The following is a 21,797-nucleotide window of genomic DNA, read 5'->3' as shown; positions in this document are numbered from 1 at the left end:
TGCACACAGTCTATATCCTTCCAATCCACTGCTTGGTCATGCACCCAAGTAAATGCCGCAAAATGCCAAGTAAATGTTACTGCAGTGTCTGCTTCCACCTCTTCCAAGAACCTACCGTAAAAACAAAAAGAAACTTGCCTTGTAAATCACTTTTAAACTTTCTTCCTCTCACCTTAAACCTACGCCTTCCAATATTTGACATTTCCACCCTGGGATACAGACCGACCATATACCCAAAAAATCTGCGCCTTTCACAATTTTATATACTTACAATTGCATCACGACTTTGGTTTCATACTCAGCAGCCCAACTGATGAAGAAAAGTATTCTTTACCACATTATCTGCCTGTGTTTGACAGCTTCAAATTTGCATCCCCAAGACCCTTCTGTACATCAACGTATTGAACAGTCATGCCATTAAATGTATACTTTCTGCTTACATTTGACTTCCCAAAGCAGAACACCTCACACTTGTCCCAATTGAACACTATGCCAACATTTCCAACTGATCGATATCCTGCTAAATCCTTTTCAATTTTGTTTTCTTTGAACGGTTCCATAGTCTTCTTCGTTTTGTGGCTGTCTGGAGAAGGTGAATCTCAGTCGTATACTATGCACAGACTTTAATAATAAATGCATCTTGAACCTTCTTCCTCACTACGCACAACTCTGCCAATTTCTATATTATTTGGAAACTTACTAGTCTGCCCACTTTAGATTTTTATCCAAATCATTTAAGTATATCACAAACAGATCTGAGGACTGATCCTTGTGAAACTTCACTGGTGACAGACCTCCAGTCAGAGTAACGACCCTCTACCACTACCCTCTTTCCTATGGACTTTACCTGTATGGCTCTTTACTGAGAGAAAATGAACCAAAAAAAAGTGATTTTAACATCGGAAAATCCTTCCTGCAAGGAACTGTAGGCACTGTATTGCATGCAAAAAGAATCTACAGTTGCTCATCGTTCTATCAAAGAGCACACATTTGTTCCTCTCAGAAATTCAGAATGCCCTTAAGGCACTTTATAACCCATAAACTCTACTTTTGGAAGCCTTATAGTGATATTTTTAGAACATCACACTACTGTACACTGATCCAACTCAATGTTCAGGCCTGACAATTAAGGACCTCCAGCACCCAGGGCATGCCCTTCTCACTGTTACCATCAGGTAGGAGGTACAGAAGCCTGAAGGCACACACTCAGTGATTCAGGAACAGCTCTGCCATCCAATTCCTAAATGGACATTGACACTTTAGACACCTCACTTTTTGTTTTAAATATATAGTATTTCTGTTCTTGCACATTTTAAAAAATCTATTCAATATACACAATTGATTTACTTGTTTATTGTTTTATTTTATTTATATTTTTATCTCTGCTATATTACGCATTGCATTGAACTGCTGCTGCTAAGTTAACAAATTTCACGTTACATGCCAGTGATAATAAGCCTGATTCTGAATCTGAATGACCAGAATTATAACGATTTAATAAATAGATTGCCCTGCACAATGGCATTTTGTGTTCTTTTGATCTTTTTGCTGTTGACTTTTCGTCACATCACTGGCTTTGCAGTATACATCACCCCTGAAGGCTGAAGATCACGTCCCTGCCCCAGTGCCTGCTGTCTGACTGATGGAAAAAGAGCCAATATGGACTGGAATTAAAAGAACAAGGGAAATATTTTCTATTTCTCCCCTTTACTCTCTCTGCCTCTGAGAATACCCGATCACATTTCCTATATAGGGAAAATTGCACCAGATGGGGCAAATGAGAGACAGAAACAGAAACATAGTAACAGAAACCCCACAGTACAATACAGCCCCTTCAGCCCACAATGCTGTGTCAAACATGTACTTACTTCAGAAATTACCAAGGGTTACCCAGAGCCCTCTATTTTTCTAAGCTCCTTGTACCTATCCAGGAGTCTCTTAAAAGACCCTATCATATCCGCCTCCACCACCATTGCTGGCAGCCCATTCCACGCACTCACCACTCTCTGCGTAAAAAACTTACCCGACATCTCCTCTGTACCTACTTCCAAGCACCTTAAAACTGTGCCCTCTCGTGCTAGCCATTTCAGCCCTGAGAAAAAGCCTCTATCCACACAATCAATGCCTCCTATCACTTAATACACCTCTATCACATCACCTCTCATCCTCCGCCACTCCAAGGAGAAAAGGCCAAGTTCACTCAACCTATTTTCATAAGGCATGGTCCCCAATCCAGGCAACATCCTTGTAAATCTCCTCTGCACCCTTTCTATAGTTTCCATATCCCTCCTGTAGTGAGGTGACCAGAACTGAGCACAGTACTCCAAGTGAGGTCTGACCAGGGTCCTATATAGCTATAACATTACCTACCAGCTCTTGAACTCAATCCCACGATTGATGAAGGCCAATGCACTGTATGCCTTCTTAACCACAGAATCAACCTGTGCAGCAGCTTTGAGTGTCCTATAGACTTGGACCCCAAGATCCCTCTGATCCTCCACACTGCCAAGAGTCTTACCATTAATACTATATTCTGCCATCATATTTGACCTACCAAAATGAACCACCTCACACTTCTGTGAAGTCTCGTCACAGTCTCCTCTACCATCAAGATGAAGCCACACTCAGGTTGGAGGAACAACACCTTATATTCCGTCTGGGTAGCCTCCAACCTGATGGCATGAACATTGACTTCTCTAACTTCCGTTAATGCCCTACCTCCCCTTCGTACCCCATCCCTTATTTATTATTATTTTCTTTCCCCTTTTTTCCCCCCACCCTCTGTCCCTCTCACTATAACTCCTTGCCCATCTTGTCTTTTTTCACCCCACCCCTTTCTTTCTCCCTAGGCCTCCCATCCCATTATCCTCTCCCTTCTCCAGCCTTGTATCCCTTTTGCCAATCAACTTTCCAGCTCTTAACTCCATCCCTCCCCCTTTTGTCTTCTCCTATCATTTCGGATCTCGCCCTCCCCCTTTCAAATCTCCTACTATCTCTTTCAGTTAGTCCTGACGAAGGGTCTCAGCCCAAAACGTCGACTGTACCTCTTCCTATAGATGCTGCCTGGCCTGCTGCATTCACCAGCAATTTTTTTTGCGTGTCACCTCACACTTATCTGGGTTGAACTCCATCTGCCACTTCTCAGCCCAGTTTTGCATCCTATCAATGTCGCGCTGTAACTTCTGACAGCCCTCCACACTATCCACAACACCTCCCACCTTTGTGCCATCGACAAATTTACTTACCCATCGTAAGCTTTTCTTCTTTCCTTGACTAGATTTTCAACAGCCTTTGTACACCATGGTTCCTGTACCCTACCATCCTTTCCTTGTCTCATTGGAACACACCCATGCAGAACACCACTCAAATATCCCCTGAACATTTGCCACATTTCTGCCGTACATTTTCCAATTTATGCTGCCAAGTTCCTGCCTAACATCTTCATAATTCCCCTCACTCCGATTAAGCACTTTCCTAACTTGTCTGTTCCTATCCCTCTCCAATGCTATGGTAAAGGAGATAGAATTGTGATCACTATCTCCAAAATGCTCTCCCACTGAGAGATCTGACACCTGACCAGGTTCATTTCCCAATACCAGATCAAGTACAGCCTCTCTCGTAGGCTTATCTACATATTGTGTCAGGAAAAATTCCTGAACAGACCTAACAAACTCCACCCCATATAAACCTCTTGCTCTAGGGAGATGCCAATCAATATTTGGGAAATTAAAATCTCCCACCACAACAACTCTGTTATTATTACACCTTTCCAGAATCTGTCTCCGTATCTGCTCCTCGATGTCACTGTTACTATTGTGTGGTCTATAAAAAACACCCAGTAGAGTTATTGTCCCTTCCCTGTTTCTAACTTCCATGCACAGAGACTCAGGATGATCAGTAGACAATCCCTCCATGACCTATGCCCCCACCTTTTTTGCCTCCCTCCCTGCCCTTTCTTAAATATCTAAAGCCTGGCACTTGAAGTAACCATTCCTGCCCCTGAGCCATCCAAGTCTCTGTAATGGCCACAACATCATATCTCCAAGTACTGATTCATGCTCTAAGCTCATCTGCTTTGGTCTTGCATTAAAATACACATCTCAAACCATCGGTCTGAGCGCATTCCTTCTAACACCTGCTTATCCTCCCTCTCGCGCTGTCTCCAAGCTCTCTCCATTCGTGAACCAACCACCCCTTTCTCCATCTCTTCAGTTCGATTCCCACCCCTCAGCAATTCTAGTTTAAAATCTCCCCAATAGCCTTGGCAATCTTCCCTGCCAGGGACATTGGTCCCCCTGGGATTCAAGTGTAACCAGCCCTTTTTGTACAGGTCACTCCTGCCCCAAAAGAGGTCCCAATGATCCAGAAATCTGAATCCCTGCCCCCTGCTCCAATCCCTCAGCCACGCATTTATCCTCCACCTCACTCTATTCCTATACTCACAATCCTGTGACACAGGCAGTAATCCCGAGATGACTACCTTTGAGGTCCTGCTTCTCAACTTCCTTCCTAACTCCCTGTAGCCTGTTTTTAGGATCTCCTCCCTACTCCTACCTATGTCATTGGTACCAATATGTACCACGACCTCTGGCTGTTCACCTTCCCACTTCAGGATATCATGAACATGATCAGAAACATCCCGGACCCTGGCACCTGGGAGGCAAACTACCATCCATGTTTCTTTCCTGCGTCCACAGAATCACCTGTCTGACCCCCTAACTGTAGAGTCTCCTTTTACTGCTGCCGTCCTCTTCCTTTTCCTACCCGAGCCACAAGGCCAGACACTCTGCCAGCAGCACGGCCACTGTTGCTTCCCCCAGGTAGATCATCCCTCCCCAACAGTACTCAAACAGGAGTACTTATTGTTAAGGGGGACAGCCACAGGGGTACTCTCTAGTGTCTGACTCCTGCCCTTCCCTCTCCTGACTGTTACCCACTTATCTGTCTCCCCAGGCCCTGGTGTGACTACCTGCCTATAGCTCCTCTCGATCACCTCCTCACTTTCCCTGGCCAGACAAAGGTCATTGAGCTGCAGCTCCAGTTCTCTAACCTGGTCCCTAAGGAGCTGCAGCTCAACACACTTGGTGCAGATGTGGCCACCTGGGAGGTTGGGAGTCTCCCGAACTTCCCACATCTGACACGGAGCACAGAACAACGGCTTCACAGACATAATTCCTGTTCCTATTCCTCACAGGTAACTTACTATTTGATCTTGCACCCCATTATCTACTCACAATGCATTTTCATTCTAGCTGTTACACTTTATTCTGCATTCTATTGTTTTACTACCTTAGCTGATCTGTATGAATAGTATGTAAGACAAGCTTTTCTACGTGACAAAAATAAACCAATTCCAAATTAATTAAGTGTTCATTATTTAAAAAGGAAACAATGAAATAATGGAGAAACCTCCTCATTCTTCAAAGAAATGTTACTTATAATGAGCCTTTTCATACCTCGGAATGTTCCAAAGCACCTCAGTGCCAAGGTACTACTTTGATGTAGCTTGTGATGTAGGGAAACAGCAGGAACCAAAGTTTCACAAACCGGAATACAAAATGGCCAAATGAAACTGTTTTAGTGATAAACATTTGCTGGGGCACCAGAATTGCCAGGTTCTGAGTAATGCAGTGTTATCTTTAGGATCCATTCAACAGAAGAGCATCAACATTTAAAATTTACCCAAAAGACAATTCCTCCCAGGTGCAGCTGTCTTTCCTGACTGCATCTACAAGGTTCTGTGTCCAATTACGGCAAAAGGGATTCCTGCCCATGGTCTTTGAAAGCAGAGACGAGGACCTTAAGATTTAAAAGGTTAATGAATGAAGCCCTATGTACCTGAATTTCACTGCATTCTTTAATGGTGTATTGCCATAACGATCTTGAGCATAAACAGTGGCTCCATGTTCCAAGAGATACTGCACAACTTGTAGATGACCCTCACAAGCTGCCACATGCAGGGGAGTGCGCCCATCATAATCTGCACTGGACAATTTCCCACCCTGTTTTAAAAAAAAAACAGATGCTGCAAATTTCCTAGCATAAGACATTCATTGATACTTCAGTTTAAAATATTAATCATGACTAGATGGCAAATGTTACTTCCGTCAAGTGGCTTTGTAACCAATTCCACTGATGATAGGTTTGATTCCATAACAATACAAAACTGCTCATAATGCCCAAATTGAAATGGAAAATTTGGGCAAAGCTGGCACAGATCTTCCCACCCTAATTCTTCTAATCTTTGATTTCTGATTTTTAAACACCCAATTGCTGCTAATCAGCAGGCAAGAGCACAGATTGAGCTGAACCAAATGATGAACAGACTGTCCACTCAAGGTTACACAACCTGCAACACTGCCTGCCTTTGGAGAGAGATGGCAAGTAAGAACAGAAAGTAGATCAAAAGATCTTGAGCACAAAGTTGAAATAACATGCAAGTCTTCTTTCAGTTAAAGCCAGCTGCTGCTGGAATATAAAACGAATGTAGCAGAGCAAAGCTCCAAAATGAATAGTCTAGATGTAACAATTTATATTCCGCAGATAAATGTGAAATGACGTAATAATTAAGTGAGCTGTAAATTATCCACGAAAAAAAGCTGCAGTTTCCTCAAGACTTGTTCCAGTCACTGCTCATTGAACATTGAAGCAGTCAGCTACAAAGTAAACCCTCTGCCAATTCTATTATTCTCACCATAAAGTGTTCAACGTAAGGTCATAATCAGCCTTTAAAAGGAAACTTCCTGCCCCACATGCTTCCATTGTAAAGTCCGGCTAGTCTTTTGACATGCTAATACACCAGGATACAGTTCAAACAGCATTCAGGTTTACCACTAACTCTACCCATGATTCTAGAGAGTGAACATTAGTGCGGTACTCCATGTCTGATGGAATATTAGAGATCGTACAATTCCTTTAAGCACAAATAAGGCCCAGCTATTAACTTCTTGATCACAAACAGAAGAGATTCTGCAGGTGCTAGAAACCCAGAGTAAAACAGAAAATGCTGGAGGAACTCAATTCTGCTGTAATTCCTGAATTTTTGGGATACTGCCCCCCTTGGTTCCCAAATCACTTCCCCAGTGCCCCTTCATAAAAATTATAAAGAATTTTGATTTTTGATGTACAGTGAAAGAAAATAGGAACTGCAAATTCAAAACAGTGACAAATAATTGCAAAAGTTATTCAAATCTATTTAAAAGGTACAAATACATTTCATCAACAACACAAAATAATCTGCAGATGCTGGGGTCAAAGCAACACTCAACAAGCTGGAGGAACTCAGCAGGTCAAGCAGCATCCGTGGATTTTGTGGAAACGATGAGTCGACGTTTCGGGCCGGAACCCTTCGTCAGGACTGTAGAGGGAAGGGGCAGAGGCCTCTGCCCCTTCCCTCTACAGTCCTGACGAAGGGTTCCGGCCCGAAACGTCGAATACATTTCATCGGTAGTCCAACGATTCACTACTTCATTGTTTTTTCACCTTTCAATGAGATGATGGGTTTGGTACAGTGATATCAGCTTCTCAACATCAGATTGAATGTCACTCAGGGTCTCAGATCCAATTTACCATCTGTTTTGTTGCTTTGAAAGAAGGTGAGCAACTGCACTGAAACAGTGCTCCACTGAATATGATGTTGAAAAAGCAAAAAGTACATCTTGACCTTTCTAAACAGTGCAGGGCAGTGCTGAGATTTCTTTCTGCAATAAAAAACTTGATATGGCTTTTTTTTAAAAAAACTTTCAGCTCAAAATACTTTTGCAGCAAGATCAGTTCTTCCTCCATCCTTCTTGTTAATTCCTCATTACCCAATCTGCCTGAGAGAAGATCCTGAAATCTGACATGTCTTTATGCAGCTCATCCAGGTGGAGTAGCATAGTAGTAGATCGTCTCGTATTCTCTTTTTCTTCCAATATACAGGCTTGGAAATTGGAAGAGGTCATGATGGCCAATACTGAACTTAAATAAATAGGGTTAACTTGGACAGAAATGTGGAGACAATTGATTTGACTTTGATAAGATTTTTTTTGCAATTGAAAATTGACTTCATTAAACTTTGCAAATAATTCTGAGAAATTAGCAATGTCATACTTAATGTTCTTGAGTTGATTACTGAATGAAACATTCAAGTCTTCATAAAATTTTATCTGTTTAAAAAAGTGCTGAAGTGTCTGTTTCCTTTTGAGAGCCATCTGATTTCTGTGTGCAATAGCAAGCATTCAAACTGTCCTATATTCTTAACACAAAGATCTCAAAATAGTCAAGAACTGCGAGCATGTGACTTGATTTTATTTCCTACAAATTATGTTAGGTACAGCTTTTCAGGAAGTAATAACCCCACAGTGGCATCCTGATCGCTCAACTTAAAATATCGACTCCCTCTTTGTATCTGTTTCTAGTCCTCCTGTAAATAACTCTAGAACCACACTTTCATCTTTTATAAAGCAAACATAGTCAAGAAGTAAAGATTCATTGCCTGGCAAAGATCAGTCATCCAACTACAGAGCAAATTTTGTTATCCCAAGTATGCTGGCAATCGGTGGTGTAGTGGTATCCACACTGGACATTGAGGTGAGTAGTCCTGGGTTTGAATCCTGCTGGCTCCTTGCATGATTTCCATCCCTGTTGGGTTGAGCATCCGATATGCCACAAGGTGGGAAGAGGAACAACAAGCAGTTGCATAGTCTCTTCCACATTCTCAGACATTTCATCTATTCATCTTTGAACAGAGTTGTCACTGAGCAGAATAGCTTTAATTATTTGCTCTGGTGACTTACGCAAAACCATGCACAGAACCTCCCTTACTGTTGGCAGAATCAGTTGTCCAATTGTATGGGGCTTTCCAGATTTGGTAATGAACAAGTACTGCTTTGTTATTATGTTCTGGCATACATGTTTTAAAGTATTTTCTATTTCTGAACGTTTTCACGAAATAACTGAAAACAAGCCAAGTTTTGTTTGCTTTATCAGTGTATTCTCTTCAAATGTCAAGGAGCTTGGACAGTTTCTTTGCCTCATTTGAAAAGAACTTCCACACAACTCACACTTTGGCTGCCATTTGTTGCCGGGCGCTAGTACAAATCCATATTTCAGATACTCCGCACTATACTGTCTACACTTTCAGTTGGTCTGCTTCGGCCATTTTAGGTATGGATTAATGACCATGTTCAATTGCCTATTGTTTAAGTCCAACATCAAGTGCTGTAATCAATAAAGGGAAAAGTTATCACATCATAATAGCTCAGGTAAAAGCCAACTCTCTGCCTGAAGTGGAGCAGCAATCTCCCGGTTGGGCTATGTTCTAGAGAAATGCAGTCAAGACCATTCAAAGAGGGTAGATTTTGAACATCACCCCATTGAAGGGCACACCATAATTCACATGAACGGAGTCAGTATGTGATTAGAGTATGGGAGTCGTACTAGCTAACACTGTACCACAGTAGTGAATGTCACAATTTCTTCAGTCCAGGTTTTATGATATGCCATATACAGAAGCGCCACATTGCTTTTCACCCACTATAACACACTTCAAGCAAACCCCAACAGTGGGTTAGCAAGAGATAAGATGATTATGTAATCTGAGGATCAAATGTTTGCAATAAGTAATTTCTTAAATTAAGCCTATAATCCCTCAGCTGCCACCTTGTGACCAAACACCCTCACCCCCCCCAACACCCTTTATTTCTATCACCCCCTCAGAATTTCCTTGCTCCCCCTCCCCATGGTGGGGGAGGGGGGAGGTCAATATCAACTACTTTGGAAACCACTGCTCTAGCATTTTGTGTTACACTTCTTTATCTCAATCTGTACACTAAAACTAATAGTTTATAGCTGGAAAACTAGTTAATCATAATTTGTCCTTTTAAAGATCAGATGCGTTTTGAAGGTCCGTATATGTCAGTATTATCCCAATCATTCTGAAGTGCAGAGCTGTTCCAAATGGAATTACCAGCTTATTTTAAAAATAATGTATCTAGTATATGTTCCCTAAACACAAGACCTTCCATGTGATGCCACGAGTCAACGAGAATATCAATATGTCATTTAAAATAAACTGAAAGATTGTTTCTTGTGAAGTTAAACACAACTTAAAACCAGCTACACACATCAAAGTTGCTGGTGAACGCAGCAGGCCAGGCAAAACCAGCTGCCAGTAGTGTGATTTCTGTAATTCTTTTCCAAAGTTAGAGAAAAGTTTGATCTCTAGATTCTGAAACGACCTTTAGGTATTATTTCTGATAACCTTCTGCTCACTTGTATTTTTCCACATGAAATAAACAAGTTTGCCTCGTGAGAGCGAAAGGTGAATGAGTATTCAGCACTGTCTCACTGCTGCCAGAGGAAGGTGCCAAAGTCTTGAGTCTTGGTCAAGGTTTAATCGATGCAGTTTGTGGATTGGACTATGCGGTGCACGTCATGCTTTTCTGGTTACTTCTTTTTTTTCCTCACTATTATGTGCAATTTTGATCTGGGCAGGCTGGCTCTGCAGCCTGCAGTTACTGAACGACACCGCTAAATTAAACTGAACCGAACATTCCTAGACTGCCTCAAGGATGTGTTTGATATCTTATATTGTGCGTTTTTTTTTGCTTTTATTTTTGCCATTTGTGTGATTTGTCCATTTTTTGCACACTGTGTATTTGATCTTTTCTTTGAATGGATCCCATATTTCTCTGTTTTGTGTCTGTCTGGGGGAGGAATCCAGCACAATGAGAAAGTGTACTTTTGACACCCGTTGGATGATGTTATTGTGCAATCGAATAAAACTACCCATTAAGTTTTCCCATTTATTGAGAGTGTAACAAATAGTATGACCATAACAACATGTCAAAAATCAATTTCAACTGTTATGGCAGTGTCGCAGCCAGGTACCTAGTTTAGGTTCCATTGATCTGAATTTTGGACTCATTGTAAACAAAGGCTAATAGCCAATCCACAGCACATCAATCAAACAGGAACTCCAAGCAGGAATTGTATTTTCTGTTTTCTCCACTCTGGCTGATCTACCAAATTTTCCAGCACTGTGTTTTGTTTCTAATTCTTAGCAAGTGCAGGCTTCATTTCCTCGCCTTACCATGTCATTTATAGCTTCCAAGGCATTTATATCACCAGTCTTTGCAGCTGCACAAGCCAAAGAAGGGGTTAGGGAATCTCGAATAGCCTCCAATTCCTATTGTTTTAAAAGAAAACAAAGAAGTTATTATATTATAAAGAGTAAATATCCTTTCATTTGAAACAATCCTCCAGCACAGTGTTGGCTCTCAATGCCCTCCCACTTCTCCCTTCCCAATCATCTCATTTTTGTAAAATTGAAGGAACAATGCCTAGTCTTTAAAAAAAAATCTATTCAGAACACAAATGGGTCAGTTTTAAAATTCAGGGTACAATACTCATCTCAACCTAGGCATAGACCAGAGCCTTTTCAAATCTGAACATCATAAAGAAATTAATTTATACTAGAATACAAAGTTGTGTAGGGACTCCTGAATTTTATTAGAAGAATTCACTCAGACTGTTAAAGGGTTAAGTTTGCCATATATGTCACTTGTTAAATCTTACGTTTTTGAGGGGGCGGGGTTTTTTCCATTTGCGACTTCACCATTTGTTGGCTTTGGGAATAGAGTGTACATTAGAAGTAATTACACTCATGTCGATTTTTGTCAACACTCCTACAGTTAGTGATAATTTCTGGGATCAATCATTAAATGATTCATGGCACACAGTTTCATCTTTGAGGATATAATTGCAGTTCAAAGTGCAAGCCATAATCACTGGCAAACATTCAGGTTAATTTATCACATGAATACTCTAGTACAAGTAGGACCATATCACAGTGGATGGCTGCTTTTATCATTAAGAGGACACTCTGACATTGGATTTATCTGAACAGCAACTAGGCAATCAATGAAGATACTTAATAAAACTTCAGATTTTCTCAGTGTGCCATAACAATTAGAGAGTGTTTTTTCCAGTGTTTAAAACTAGAGATACTCAAAGGGGTGGTGACACCACTGACATCACTTTAGCAGAGGCATGCTCAAACTTGCAGGTATGTCAGCAAACGCACAGCCGCATCACTTGTGAAGCCAAGCGAAAAATTTGCCTTGTCCAAAGTGATAACACATTTGAATAGAACTAATCTTCAGAATCCGTTATGATAACAAAGATCTAAAACAGAGCAACAAACATACTCAGTGGATTATGCAGCATCAGTGGAGGCCGACAGTGCAGCCACAATGTTGAATCCAGACCCTGTGAGGAGGAGAATCAGTGCCCCAAACCTGCACACCAGAGGATCAGTTAGGACAGTCTACAGTCAAGGCTGTGCAAAATAGGAATTTTGCTCCCCCTCAATTTGCTTGCTGTATCATGGGGCATGCAACTTGAGGCTCTTTAGTCAACACTGGCAGCAAATGTGCTAAATTAAGCATGGTCCTGTCAGGAACGATGCAGAGCAAGAGTCCGGATGCAATTGTTACAGATATTGTTTTGAATGTATACAGTGGCATGCAGAAGTTTGGGTACCCCGGTCAAAATTTTTGTTACTGTGAATAGTTAAGTGACTAGAAGATGAAATGATCTCCAAAAGTCATGAAGTTAAAGATGAAACATTCTTTTCAATATTTTAAGCAAGAATAGAGTACTATTTTTGTTTTGTACAATTTTAGAGTGGGAACAAAAAGGAAAGGAACACCATGCAAAAGTTTGGGCTCCCCAAGAGATTTGAGCTCTCAGATAACTTTTACCAAGGTCTCAGACCTTAGCTTGTTAGGGCCTTGGACCTCAGACCTAGTTTGTTAGGGCTATGGCTTGTTCACAATCATTGTTAGGAAAGGCCAGGTGATGCAAGTTTCAAAGCTTTATAAATAACCTGACTCCTCAAACCTTGTCCCATCAATCAGCAGCCACGGGCTCCTCTAAGCAGCTGCCTAGCACTCTGAAAATTAAAATAAATGATGCCCACAAAGCAGGAGAAGGCTATAAGAAGATAGCAAAGCGTTTTCAGGTAGCCATTTCCTCAGTTCATAATGTAATTAAGAAATAGCAGTTAACAGGAACGGTGGAGGTCAAGTTGAGGTCTGGAAGACCAAGGAAACCTTAGGAGAGAAATGCTCGTAGGATTGCTAGAAAGGCAAATCAAAACCCCCCGTTTGACTGCAAAAGACCTTCAGGAAGATTTAGCAGACTCTGGAGTGGTGGTGCACTGTTCTACTGTGCAGCGACACCTGCACAAATATGACCTTCATGGAAGAGTCATCAGAAGAAAACCTTTCCTGCATCCTCACCACAAAATTCAGCATCAGAAGTTTGCAAAGGAACATCTAAACAAGCCGGATGAATTTTGGAAACAAGTTCTGTGAACTGATGAAGTTAAAATAGAACTTTTTGGCCGCAATGAGCAAAGGTATGTTTGGAGAAAAAAAAAGGGTGCAGAATTTCATGAGAAGAACCCCTCTCCAACTGTTAATCACGGAGGTGGATCGATCGTGCTTTGGGCTTGTGTTGCAGCCAGTGGCATGGGGAACATTTCACTGGTAGAGGGAAGAATGAATTCAATTAAATACCAGCAAATTCTGAAAGCAAACATCATACCATCCGTAAAAAAAGCCGAAGATCAAAAGAGGATGGCTTCTACAACAGGATAATGATCCTAATCACACCTCAAAATCCATAATGGACTACCTCAAGAGGTGCAAGCTGAAGGTTTTGCCATGGCCCTCACAGTCCCCCGACGTAAATATCATCGAGAATCTGTGGATAGACCTCAAAAGAGCAGTGCATGCAAGACGGCCCAAGAATCTCACAGTACTAGAAGCCTTTTGCAAGGAGGAATGGGCGAAAATTCCCCAAACAAGAAGTGAAAGACTCTTAGCTGGCTACAAAAAGTGTTTACAAGCTGTGATACTTGCCAAAGGGGGTGTTACTAAGTACTGACCATGCAGGGTGCCCAAACTTTTGCTTCGAGCCCTTTTCCTTTTTTGTTATTTTGAAACTATAAAAGATGATAGTAAAAAAGTAATCTTGCTTAAAATATTAAAGAAATGTGTCATCTTTAACTTTATGCCTTTTGGAAATCAGGTCATCTTTTACTCGTTTAGCTATTCAGAGTAACAGAAATTTTGACCAGGGGTGCTCAAACTTCTGCATGCCACTGTACATTTTTGACCAATTCAGGTTTTCTTTTTGAGGGAGACCCAAGATGTTGGCAGAAAGAAAATACAATAGCTTAGTGTTTCCGAAATAAAGTATGAAACCTAATCATGAGCTCTCATTTTCAAAACTTACCGCTTTGCAACTGATTCCAAGAGATTTAGCTATGGCTTGAATAAACTGGCTGTCACAGAGAGAAATCTTTGCCTCACCAAACTTTGTATTCATTTCCCCTCTCAGATTTTCAGACAGCATCTGGGATAAAGCAGAACAAGTTCTATTAGTTCAAGGATAAAAAGTTCATTAATATAGTAAGGCAAATTGTCAAATTCGGAGCAATCAAATGCCAGTGATCAAGTCTTTAAAGTACCTGAACTTTTAAAATGCCTGAGCATTAAAGATTATAAAGATATTTTTTAATATTAGCCTTGTCACATGTTTCAAAGAACATGCAGTTAAGTGCATTATTTGCATCAAGAATTTGCAGAGGCCAGACTGCAAGTGTTGCCATGTTTCTGGCACCAATGTAGCATGCCCAGTACTTACCAACTCCAACAGTACTGTGTAAAAGAGACAAACAGACATACTTATTTGCTGCAAAACAAATTTCATGACACGCAAGTGATGATGAACCAGATTGTGATACGGATGTCCATTGTGGACTGAGTGGGAAGAGGGCAGGGAGAAGGGAAGCATCATTGAGAGTGGAGGGAGCAGGAAATACCAGAGAAACATTCTGCAATTGTTGATATACCAAGTGTTTGGCATCAAATGATTTTTCCTGGTGTCTCAGTGCTGGCGTTGTCTGCACCCATGCCACCCCCTTCCCTGGCACACCTCTGCCACCTGTCCCACACCTCACCTTTGGCACTCTACATTCACCATTCCCAACATCCTTTGCTCCCGCCAGATTTACAGACTCACTCTCCAGTCCACGTTGGCAAATACAGTACTGTTGAAAAGTCTTGGGCACCCTGGCTATACACGTGTGCCGAAGACTTGTGCACAGTACCGTACATCTTTGGAACGTGGGAGAAATCAGAGCACCCAGAAGTAACCCATGCAGACATAGGGAGAAATACAAAATCCTTACCAACAATGGCAGGAATTGAAGCTCAACTTACAGCAGGTGTTGCAAAGGTTAACTGCTACACAGAAAAGATCAACCAAGTAAAATTTAACCTTCATAACATGGTTAAATATTTCCAGCTAGTAATACAGAACATTCTTCTTTCATTACCTCTGCTGGCAGTTTCCAAGCCTACCAAAGCATATTCACACATCAACCTCGTATGTTAATTACCTTTGTTCCCAGTACATTATTTTTTTAAACTCTCATTCTTATTTTACCAATTCCTCATGAGTTTGCCTTTCACTCGTATTCTCCTCTGCCCTACAACACCCCAGTCACGTTAATCAAATGCAACTGCTCTAGACAGGCATTTGTGGCTTCTGATGCCGGTGATGTAAGCCTCCGAGAATCCCTCCTCCAAGCTCTACCATGGCTTCTTAAAACCCACTTTTGTTCTGACTCCTGCTGTTCCAAAAATCGGAGTCAAATATTGTTTCATTGTGCTTCCGCGAAACTTCTTGAGGCTATTTACTATGTTTTAGATTTGCAAGCACATGTTGCCGTTAAACCATTTTAAGAAAATCCAGGGTATTATTTATTGAGTAAACTGTGGATCTGGCTCTTCTGGCCCAACAAGCCATGCCACCCAACAACCTACCTACTTAACCCCAACCTAATCACAAGATAATTTACAACGATCAATTAAGTTACTAATTTTCGGTCTGTTTTAAAGAATATCTGTTTTTTTTTGTTGTAATTTTGTCCTATGAAATCATCGTTGAAAATGATGCTTTTTATGTTTGTACTGACCGAAATAAATTTCATTCATTCAATTAATTGGTATGTCTTTGGACTGTGGGAGGAAACCAAGCACCCAGAGGAAACCCACATGGTCGCGGGGAGAAAGTACAAATTCCTTACAAACCGTGCCAGAATTGATCTCTGATGACCTGAACTGTATCAGAGTCACGTTAACCACTACACTGTGGCGCTCCTCAATCCACATAGGAGTCTTCTCACACAAGTCCCTTAAAGAGACAGTGTATTTATGTTCCAGTACCCTGAGTAGTTGTGTGTGAATAGGTACGGTATGCCAAATTCCTAACATCAAATTGTTCAGAACATCCCAATAAAAGACAATAAATTTCATCAGAGGAATGAAATGGAAATAATTCAGCCAATGGGACACTGACCATTCTTTCGGTAAAGCACTAAGATTGTGGCAATCCTTTAGCGAGGATGCAATCATTCTCTCCACTCCCCGTGCAGCTTCAAATTTAGATTGCTGGAATTGTGCAAGAACATTATACTAGGAAGATTGTAAATGCTACACAATTCATTGCTATACATTACCTTGCGCTTTTCTTCAATGCTCAGTTCAGTCTTGCCCAGTACATAAGACAATTTTGATAAAGCAGCTTCAGGTGTCATATCATAGCCAGAAATAAGCCCTACATCAGCTAGAGCCTGAAATTTAAATGTCATGGAATTATACATTCAGAATATGCATTCAGCTGACATCCGAAATTTAAACAAGATTTGGTATGACATCTAAAAACTTTGACAAACTTCTATTGATGTGTCATGCAGAGTATAGCAACTGACTACATCACAGCTTGGTAAAGAAACATCAACGTCATTCAGTGAAAAATCCTACACATGTAGTGCATACCGCCCAGTCCATCACGGATAAAGCTCTCCCCACCATTGAGTACATCTACATGAACTGTTGTCACAGGAAAGCAGAACCACCCAGGTCACGCTCCCTCCTCGCTGCTGTCATCAGGAAGGTGGTACTGAAGCCTTAGGAGTCACCACCAGGTTCAGGAACAGTCATTACCCCTCAACCATCAGGCTCTTGAACCAAAGGATCAAATCATCATCGAAATGTTTCCATACCTATAGGCTCACTTTCAAGGACTCTTCGTCACATGTTCTTGATATTTATTGCCTTTTTTTTTAAATTACTACCACTTTTCTTTCTGCATTTGCAGTTTACTGTCTTCTGGACTTGGTGCTGTCTCTAATTGATTCTACTATGGATTTATTGAGTATGCCTGCAAGAAATGAATCTCAGAGTTGTATATGGTGACATACTGTATAGGTAATTTGATAATAAATTTACCTTGAACATGACTGAATTATTCTGAGTGGTTAGTTTGCAATCAAAGCCAAATTTGACTCAATATTTAGAACATAATTTACTGTTATAATAACCAATTCAAAATATTGTACAAGTTGAACTGATTTTGGTATCATTTTGAAATTAGTGCTTTATTGTATCTTGTTTGAAATCATCTAGAATAAGTACTTAATGCGTTTAGAAGGCAATAGTAAAATAGATGCAAGGAAAACAAACTATTCAACTAGCCATCACTAAATTACCAGGTTAGTCAGCAGCAGAAGTACATTCTATTTGTACTCTTGCATCTTAATTGGCAGATTACTGAATGCTCCTTTCATTTTGAGTGAGCTAATGATTAACAATTCTGATAAAAAGCATTTGGATTGATTTATACAACACATGCAAAATGCCAGAGGAACTCAGCAAGCCATGCAGGAGCTATGTCAAAAAAAGAGTAAAGAGTCGACATTTCGGGCCGTGAACTTCTTTAGGACTGGAAAGGAAGGGTAGAAGTCACAGCAAGAAGATGGGGGTGGGGAGAGCAGGGCAGAAGCTCAAGGTAGTGAAATCGGAAGAGGGGGAGGGGTGAAGTAAAAAGCTGGGAAATTGATTGGTGAAAGATAAAGGGCTGGAGGAGGGGGACCTTGATAGGAGAGGATAGAAGACCATGGAAGAAAGGCAACAGAAAGAGGTAATGAGCAGGAAAGGAGACAAGGTGAGGGAAACAGGAATAGTGAAGGATCGGGGGGTGGGGATGGGGGAAAATTACTGGAAATTTAAGAAATCTACGATCATTTCATCAAGTTGGAGGCTACCCAGATGGAATACAAGGTGTTGCTCCTCCAACCCGAGTGTGGCCTCATTGTGGCAGTAGAGGCGGCCATGGACTGACATGTTAGAATGGGAAGTAAAATTAAAATGAGTGGCTACAGGGAGATCCTGCTTTTTCTGGGCAGACAGAACATTGGGAACTTGGCAAAGCCATCTCCCAATCTATGCTGGGTCTCACCAATATAGGAGGGCCACACCAGGAATACCGGATACAGCAGATGATCCCAGACTCGCAGGTGAAGTGTCATCTCACCTGGAACGACTGTTTGGGGCCCTGAGTGGTGGTGAAGGAGGTGGTTTAAGGGTAGATGTGACCCTCTCTCACCTTATATCCTTACCTGTCCAGCACCTCACTCTGGTGCTCCTTTCCCTTCTCCCATGATCTTCAACCCTCTCCCATCAGATTCTCCCTTCTCCAGCCCTTCATCTCCTTTGATTTCACCTATCACCTACTACCTTCTATTTCTTCATGCTGTCCCCCGACCTTCTTACTGACTTCTCCATCCTTTCCAGTCCTGGAGGGTTTCATCTGAAATGTCAACTGTTTACTCTTTTCCATAGATGCTGCCTGGCCTGCTGAGTACCTCCAGCAGTTTTTTGCGTTGCTTGGATCTCCAGCATCTGCAGATTTTCTGTTTGGATTAATTGATGCATCATTTCATCTCTTGAAGCAAAATCAGGAAAAAAAAAATATATACATGTCCAACTATCAAATTTGCAACAATCTATGCTTTTCCACATCTTGCAGCCTTTAGACGATTGGTTAAGGCATTACATTTTCAGGTATCTAATCACTTGTACTATGCAAATTGGAATATAGGAATGGACTGCAATTCCACAGTGAAATATATTCTGTACATCATATGCCTGTGTACTAAAAAGAGGTGCATAAATAATAGCAACTTGGAGAGATTATTGAAAACTCAGTTAAATTAACCCAGATGTTTGTTTGTTGTTGTTTTAAAGAACAATTCTCCACTAAATGGTGGTGTTCCTCCTGAATCCATGTGTAAAAACTTCAGCCATTTGGTAGGAACTGAAGGGTGGTGGACTTCAACTACTGCACAGAGTCTTGTCATCTTCAGAAGTTTTCTGCTGACTCTGCCATAGTTGGATGCATCAGCAGGGGAGATGAGACTGAGTACAGGGCTACGGTAGGAAACTCTGTCACATGGTGTGAGCAGAATTATCTGCAGCTTAATGTGAAAAAGACTAAGGAGCTGGTGGTAGACCTGAGGAGAGCTAAGGTACCGGTGACCCCTGTTTCCATCCAGGGGGTCAGTGTGGACATGGTGGAGGATTACAAATACCTGGGGATACAAATTGACAATAAACTGGACTGGTCAAAGAACACTGAGGCCATCTACAAGAAGGGTCAGAGCCGTCTCCATTTCCTGAGGAGACTGAGGTCCTTTAACATCTGCTGGACGATGCTGAGGATGTTCTACGAGTCTGTGGTGGCCAGTGTGATCATGTTTGCTGTTGTGTGCTGGGGCAGCAGGCTGAGGGTAGCAGACACCAAAAGAATCAACAAACTCATCTGTAAGGCCAGTGATGTTGTGGGGATGGAACTGGACTCTCTAACAGTGGTGTCTGAAAACAGGATGCTGCCTAAGTTGCATGCCATCTTGGACAACGTCTTCCATCCACTACATGATGTACTGGGTGGGCACAGGAGTACATTCAGCCAGAGACTCATTCCACTGAGATGCAACACAGAGCGTCATAGGAAGTCATTCCTGCCTGTGGCCATCAAACTTTACAACTCCTCCCTTGGAGGGTCAGACACCCTGAGCCAATAGGCTGGTCCTGGACTTATTTCCTGGCATAATTTACATATTACTACTTAATTATTTATGGTTTTATTACTATTTAATTATTTTATGGTGCAACTGTAACGAAAACCAATTTCCCCCGGGATCAATAAAGTATGACTATGACTATGTAAGCAAGCAGAGTTACATTTATCCCAACTGCCTTTGTTCCCAGGGGTCAATAGTCATGCTACTTCTCGAAACTAGCAGTAGATTTTGCAAAAGAACAAATTCCTGCAACTAACTGTCAATTTACTGGCAGACAACAAAAGCCTCTTGTTTCTGCTACAGTTGTACGTTTCCACCCAAAAAGCCTCACTTGCTACAGGATCTGCAGTTGCACCTTCCTGTTTTTATGCACTGATATACCCGAAGGTGGCAGCAGAAAATGGAGGCCAGACTTGGAAAATTGGTAGTGATAACCTCAGAAAATCTATTCATTTCACTTCAAAAAAAAAATTACACACACACTATATACATACACACATATATACACACACTATATATATACACACACACATATACATACACATACATACATACACACACATAATACCGAGAAGCATTTTCTAATTCAACAAATTAACAAATTATGATATTCCTTGATCAATGGGGAAGAACATCTACTCCAGCATTCCTCAGGCATTGTTAATCCATCCATTAGAATAAACAAAAAATTCTTGAAAAAACTTTGCACAAATTTTTAATTAGATCAGCAACTAACCTTTCCTGTGGCATACGACTCAGTAACAGAACCTCGCAAGCACTGAGTGCAGTTTATTATCAGGACTCCACGATCTACAGCTTTCTTGAGTTCCTCCAACATATCTGGACGATTATCTGGAGCATTGCCTGTTCCATAAGACTCCAGCACAATACCTTCCATTGGTGGTTGCAAAAAGGCTCTTACCTGTAAACAAATGCCAGCAAAGCTCACAAATTTAATACATTTTTTTCTTATTAGCTCTTAACCATTACAAAAACTTAAATTTTCCTCTTATCCACTAATGTATTTCTTGAAAACAGAATTACACACCATCGAAGTAAATTTGCTCCTTTCCTCTTAATAAACAGCTAATCCTATAATCTACATCATACTCTGAATTATTATTCAGAACTGGCACCCAAGAAGATTCCACACATCCTTCTCAATAGGATCTGAAAGAATGCACTCAACTATACCAATACAAGTATTGTGAACAGCAGATCGGCTGTCGGAGGTCTCTGTACTTGGCAAATTGCTCACTTTCGTTGGTGGGGAAGGAGTTGCTGCTGATTCTCACGTTGGAGAACTTGGTGGGGGGGGGTAAGAGCAGTAGACTTTAACATCGCGATCAGTGAGTTGTTTTTTTTGTTAGGGAGGTGGGGGAGGGTCGTTGATTTGCTGCTGCTTATGCGTGGGAGGGAGAGTGGGGAGGGCTTTTGAGGTTCTAACATTTTTACTGTCATTCATTCTTTGGGGCACTCTTCTGTTTCATGGAAGTCTGCGAAGAGCAAGAATTTCAGGTTGTATATTGTATACGTTCTCAGATATTAAATGGAACTATTGAATAAATGCTAATTAATGTCTGGATGGCCTAGAAATGTACCTTTTATGGAAAGCAGTAAACTGCATACTGAACATCCAAACTTTCTTTCCCATAACTATGGTGGGGACATTTGAAGAAAACAGTGATCTGACTATCTTCAAAATGTTGTAAATGAAAATTGGATGGCATCCATAGATTTAAAATACCTACATTTCTTTATCACAAGTTCCAGCTTTGTCATTTTGGGTGATGGAATGGCATCTAGTTCCCTAATA

At 41.2% G+C, this 21,797-nt stretch overlaps 1 protein-coding gene across 2 annotated transcripts in view; it reads right to left on the bottom strand.

Annotated features, from left to right (window-relative positions):
* Positions 1 to 21,797, bottom strand: part of aspg (asparaginase homolog (S. cerevisiae)) — a 100,813-nt gene that overhangs the window by 35,885 nt on the left and 43,131 nt on the right. For both annotated transcript variants that reach the window (XM_063048044.1, XM_063048051.1), the window contains exons 9-13: positions 20,718 to 20,903; positions 16,577 to 16,690; positions 14,287 to 14,406; positions 11,075 to 11,170; positions 5,839 to 6,002 (exon numbers count right to left, since the gene is read on the bottom strand). In XM_063048044.1, the coding sequence (XP_062904114.1) occupies positions 5,839 to 6,002; positions 11,075 to 11,170; positions 14,287 to 14,406; positions 16,577 to 16,690; positions 20,718 to 20,903 (680 nt within the window). The remainder of the gene's footprint in view (positions 1 to 5,838; positions 6,003 to 11,074; positions 11,171 to 14,286; positions 14,407 to 16,576; positions 16,691 to 20,717; positions 20,904 to 21,797) is intronic.

This window comes from Mobula hypostoma, chromosome 1, assembly GCF_963921235.1.
Source record: "Mobula hypostoma chromosome 1, sMobHyp1.1, whole genome shotgun sequence".
Lineage (NCBI taxonomy): Eukaryota > Metazoa > Chordata > Chondrichthyes > Myliobatiformes > Myliobatidae > Mobula > Mobula hypostoma.
The sequence above is the reverse complement of the archived record's forward strand: the minus strand, read 5'-3'. Positions and strand labels throughout refer to the sequence as shown.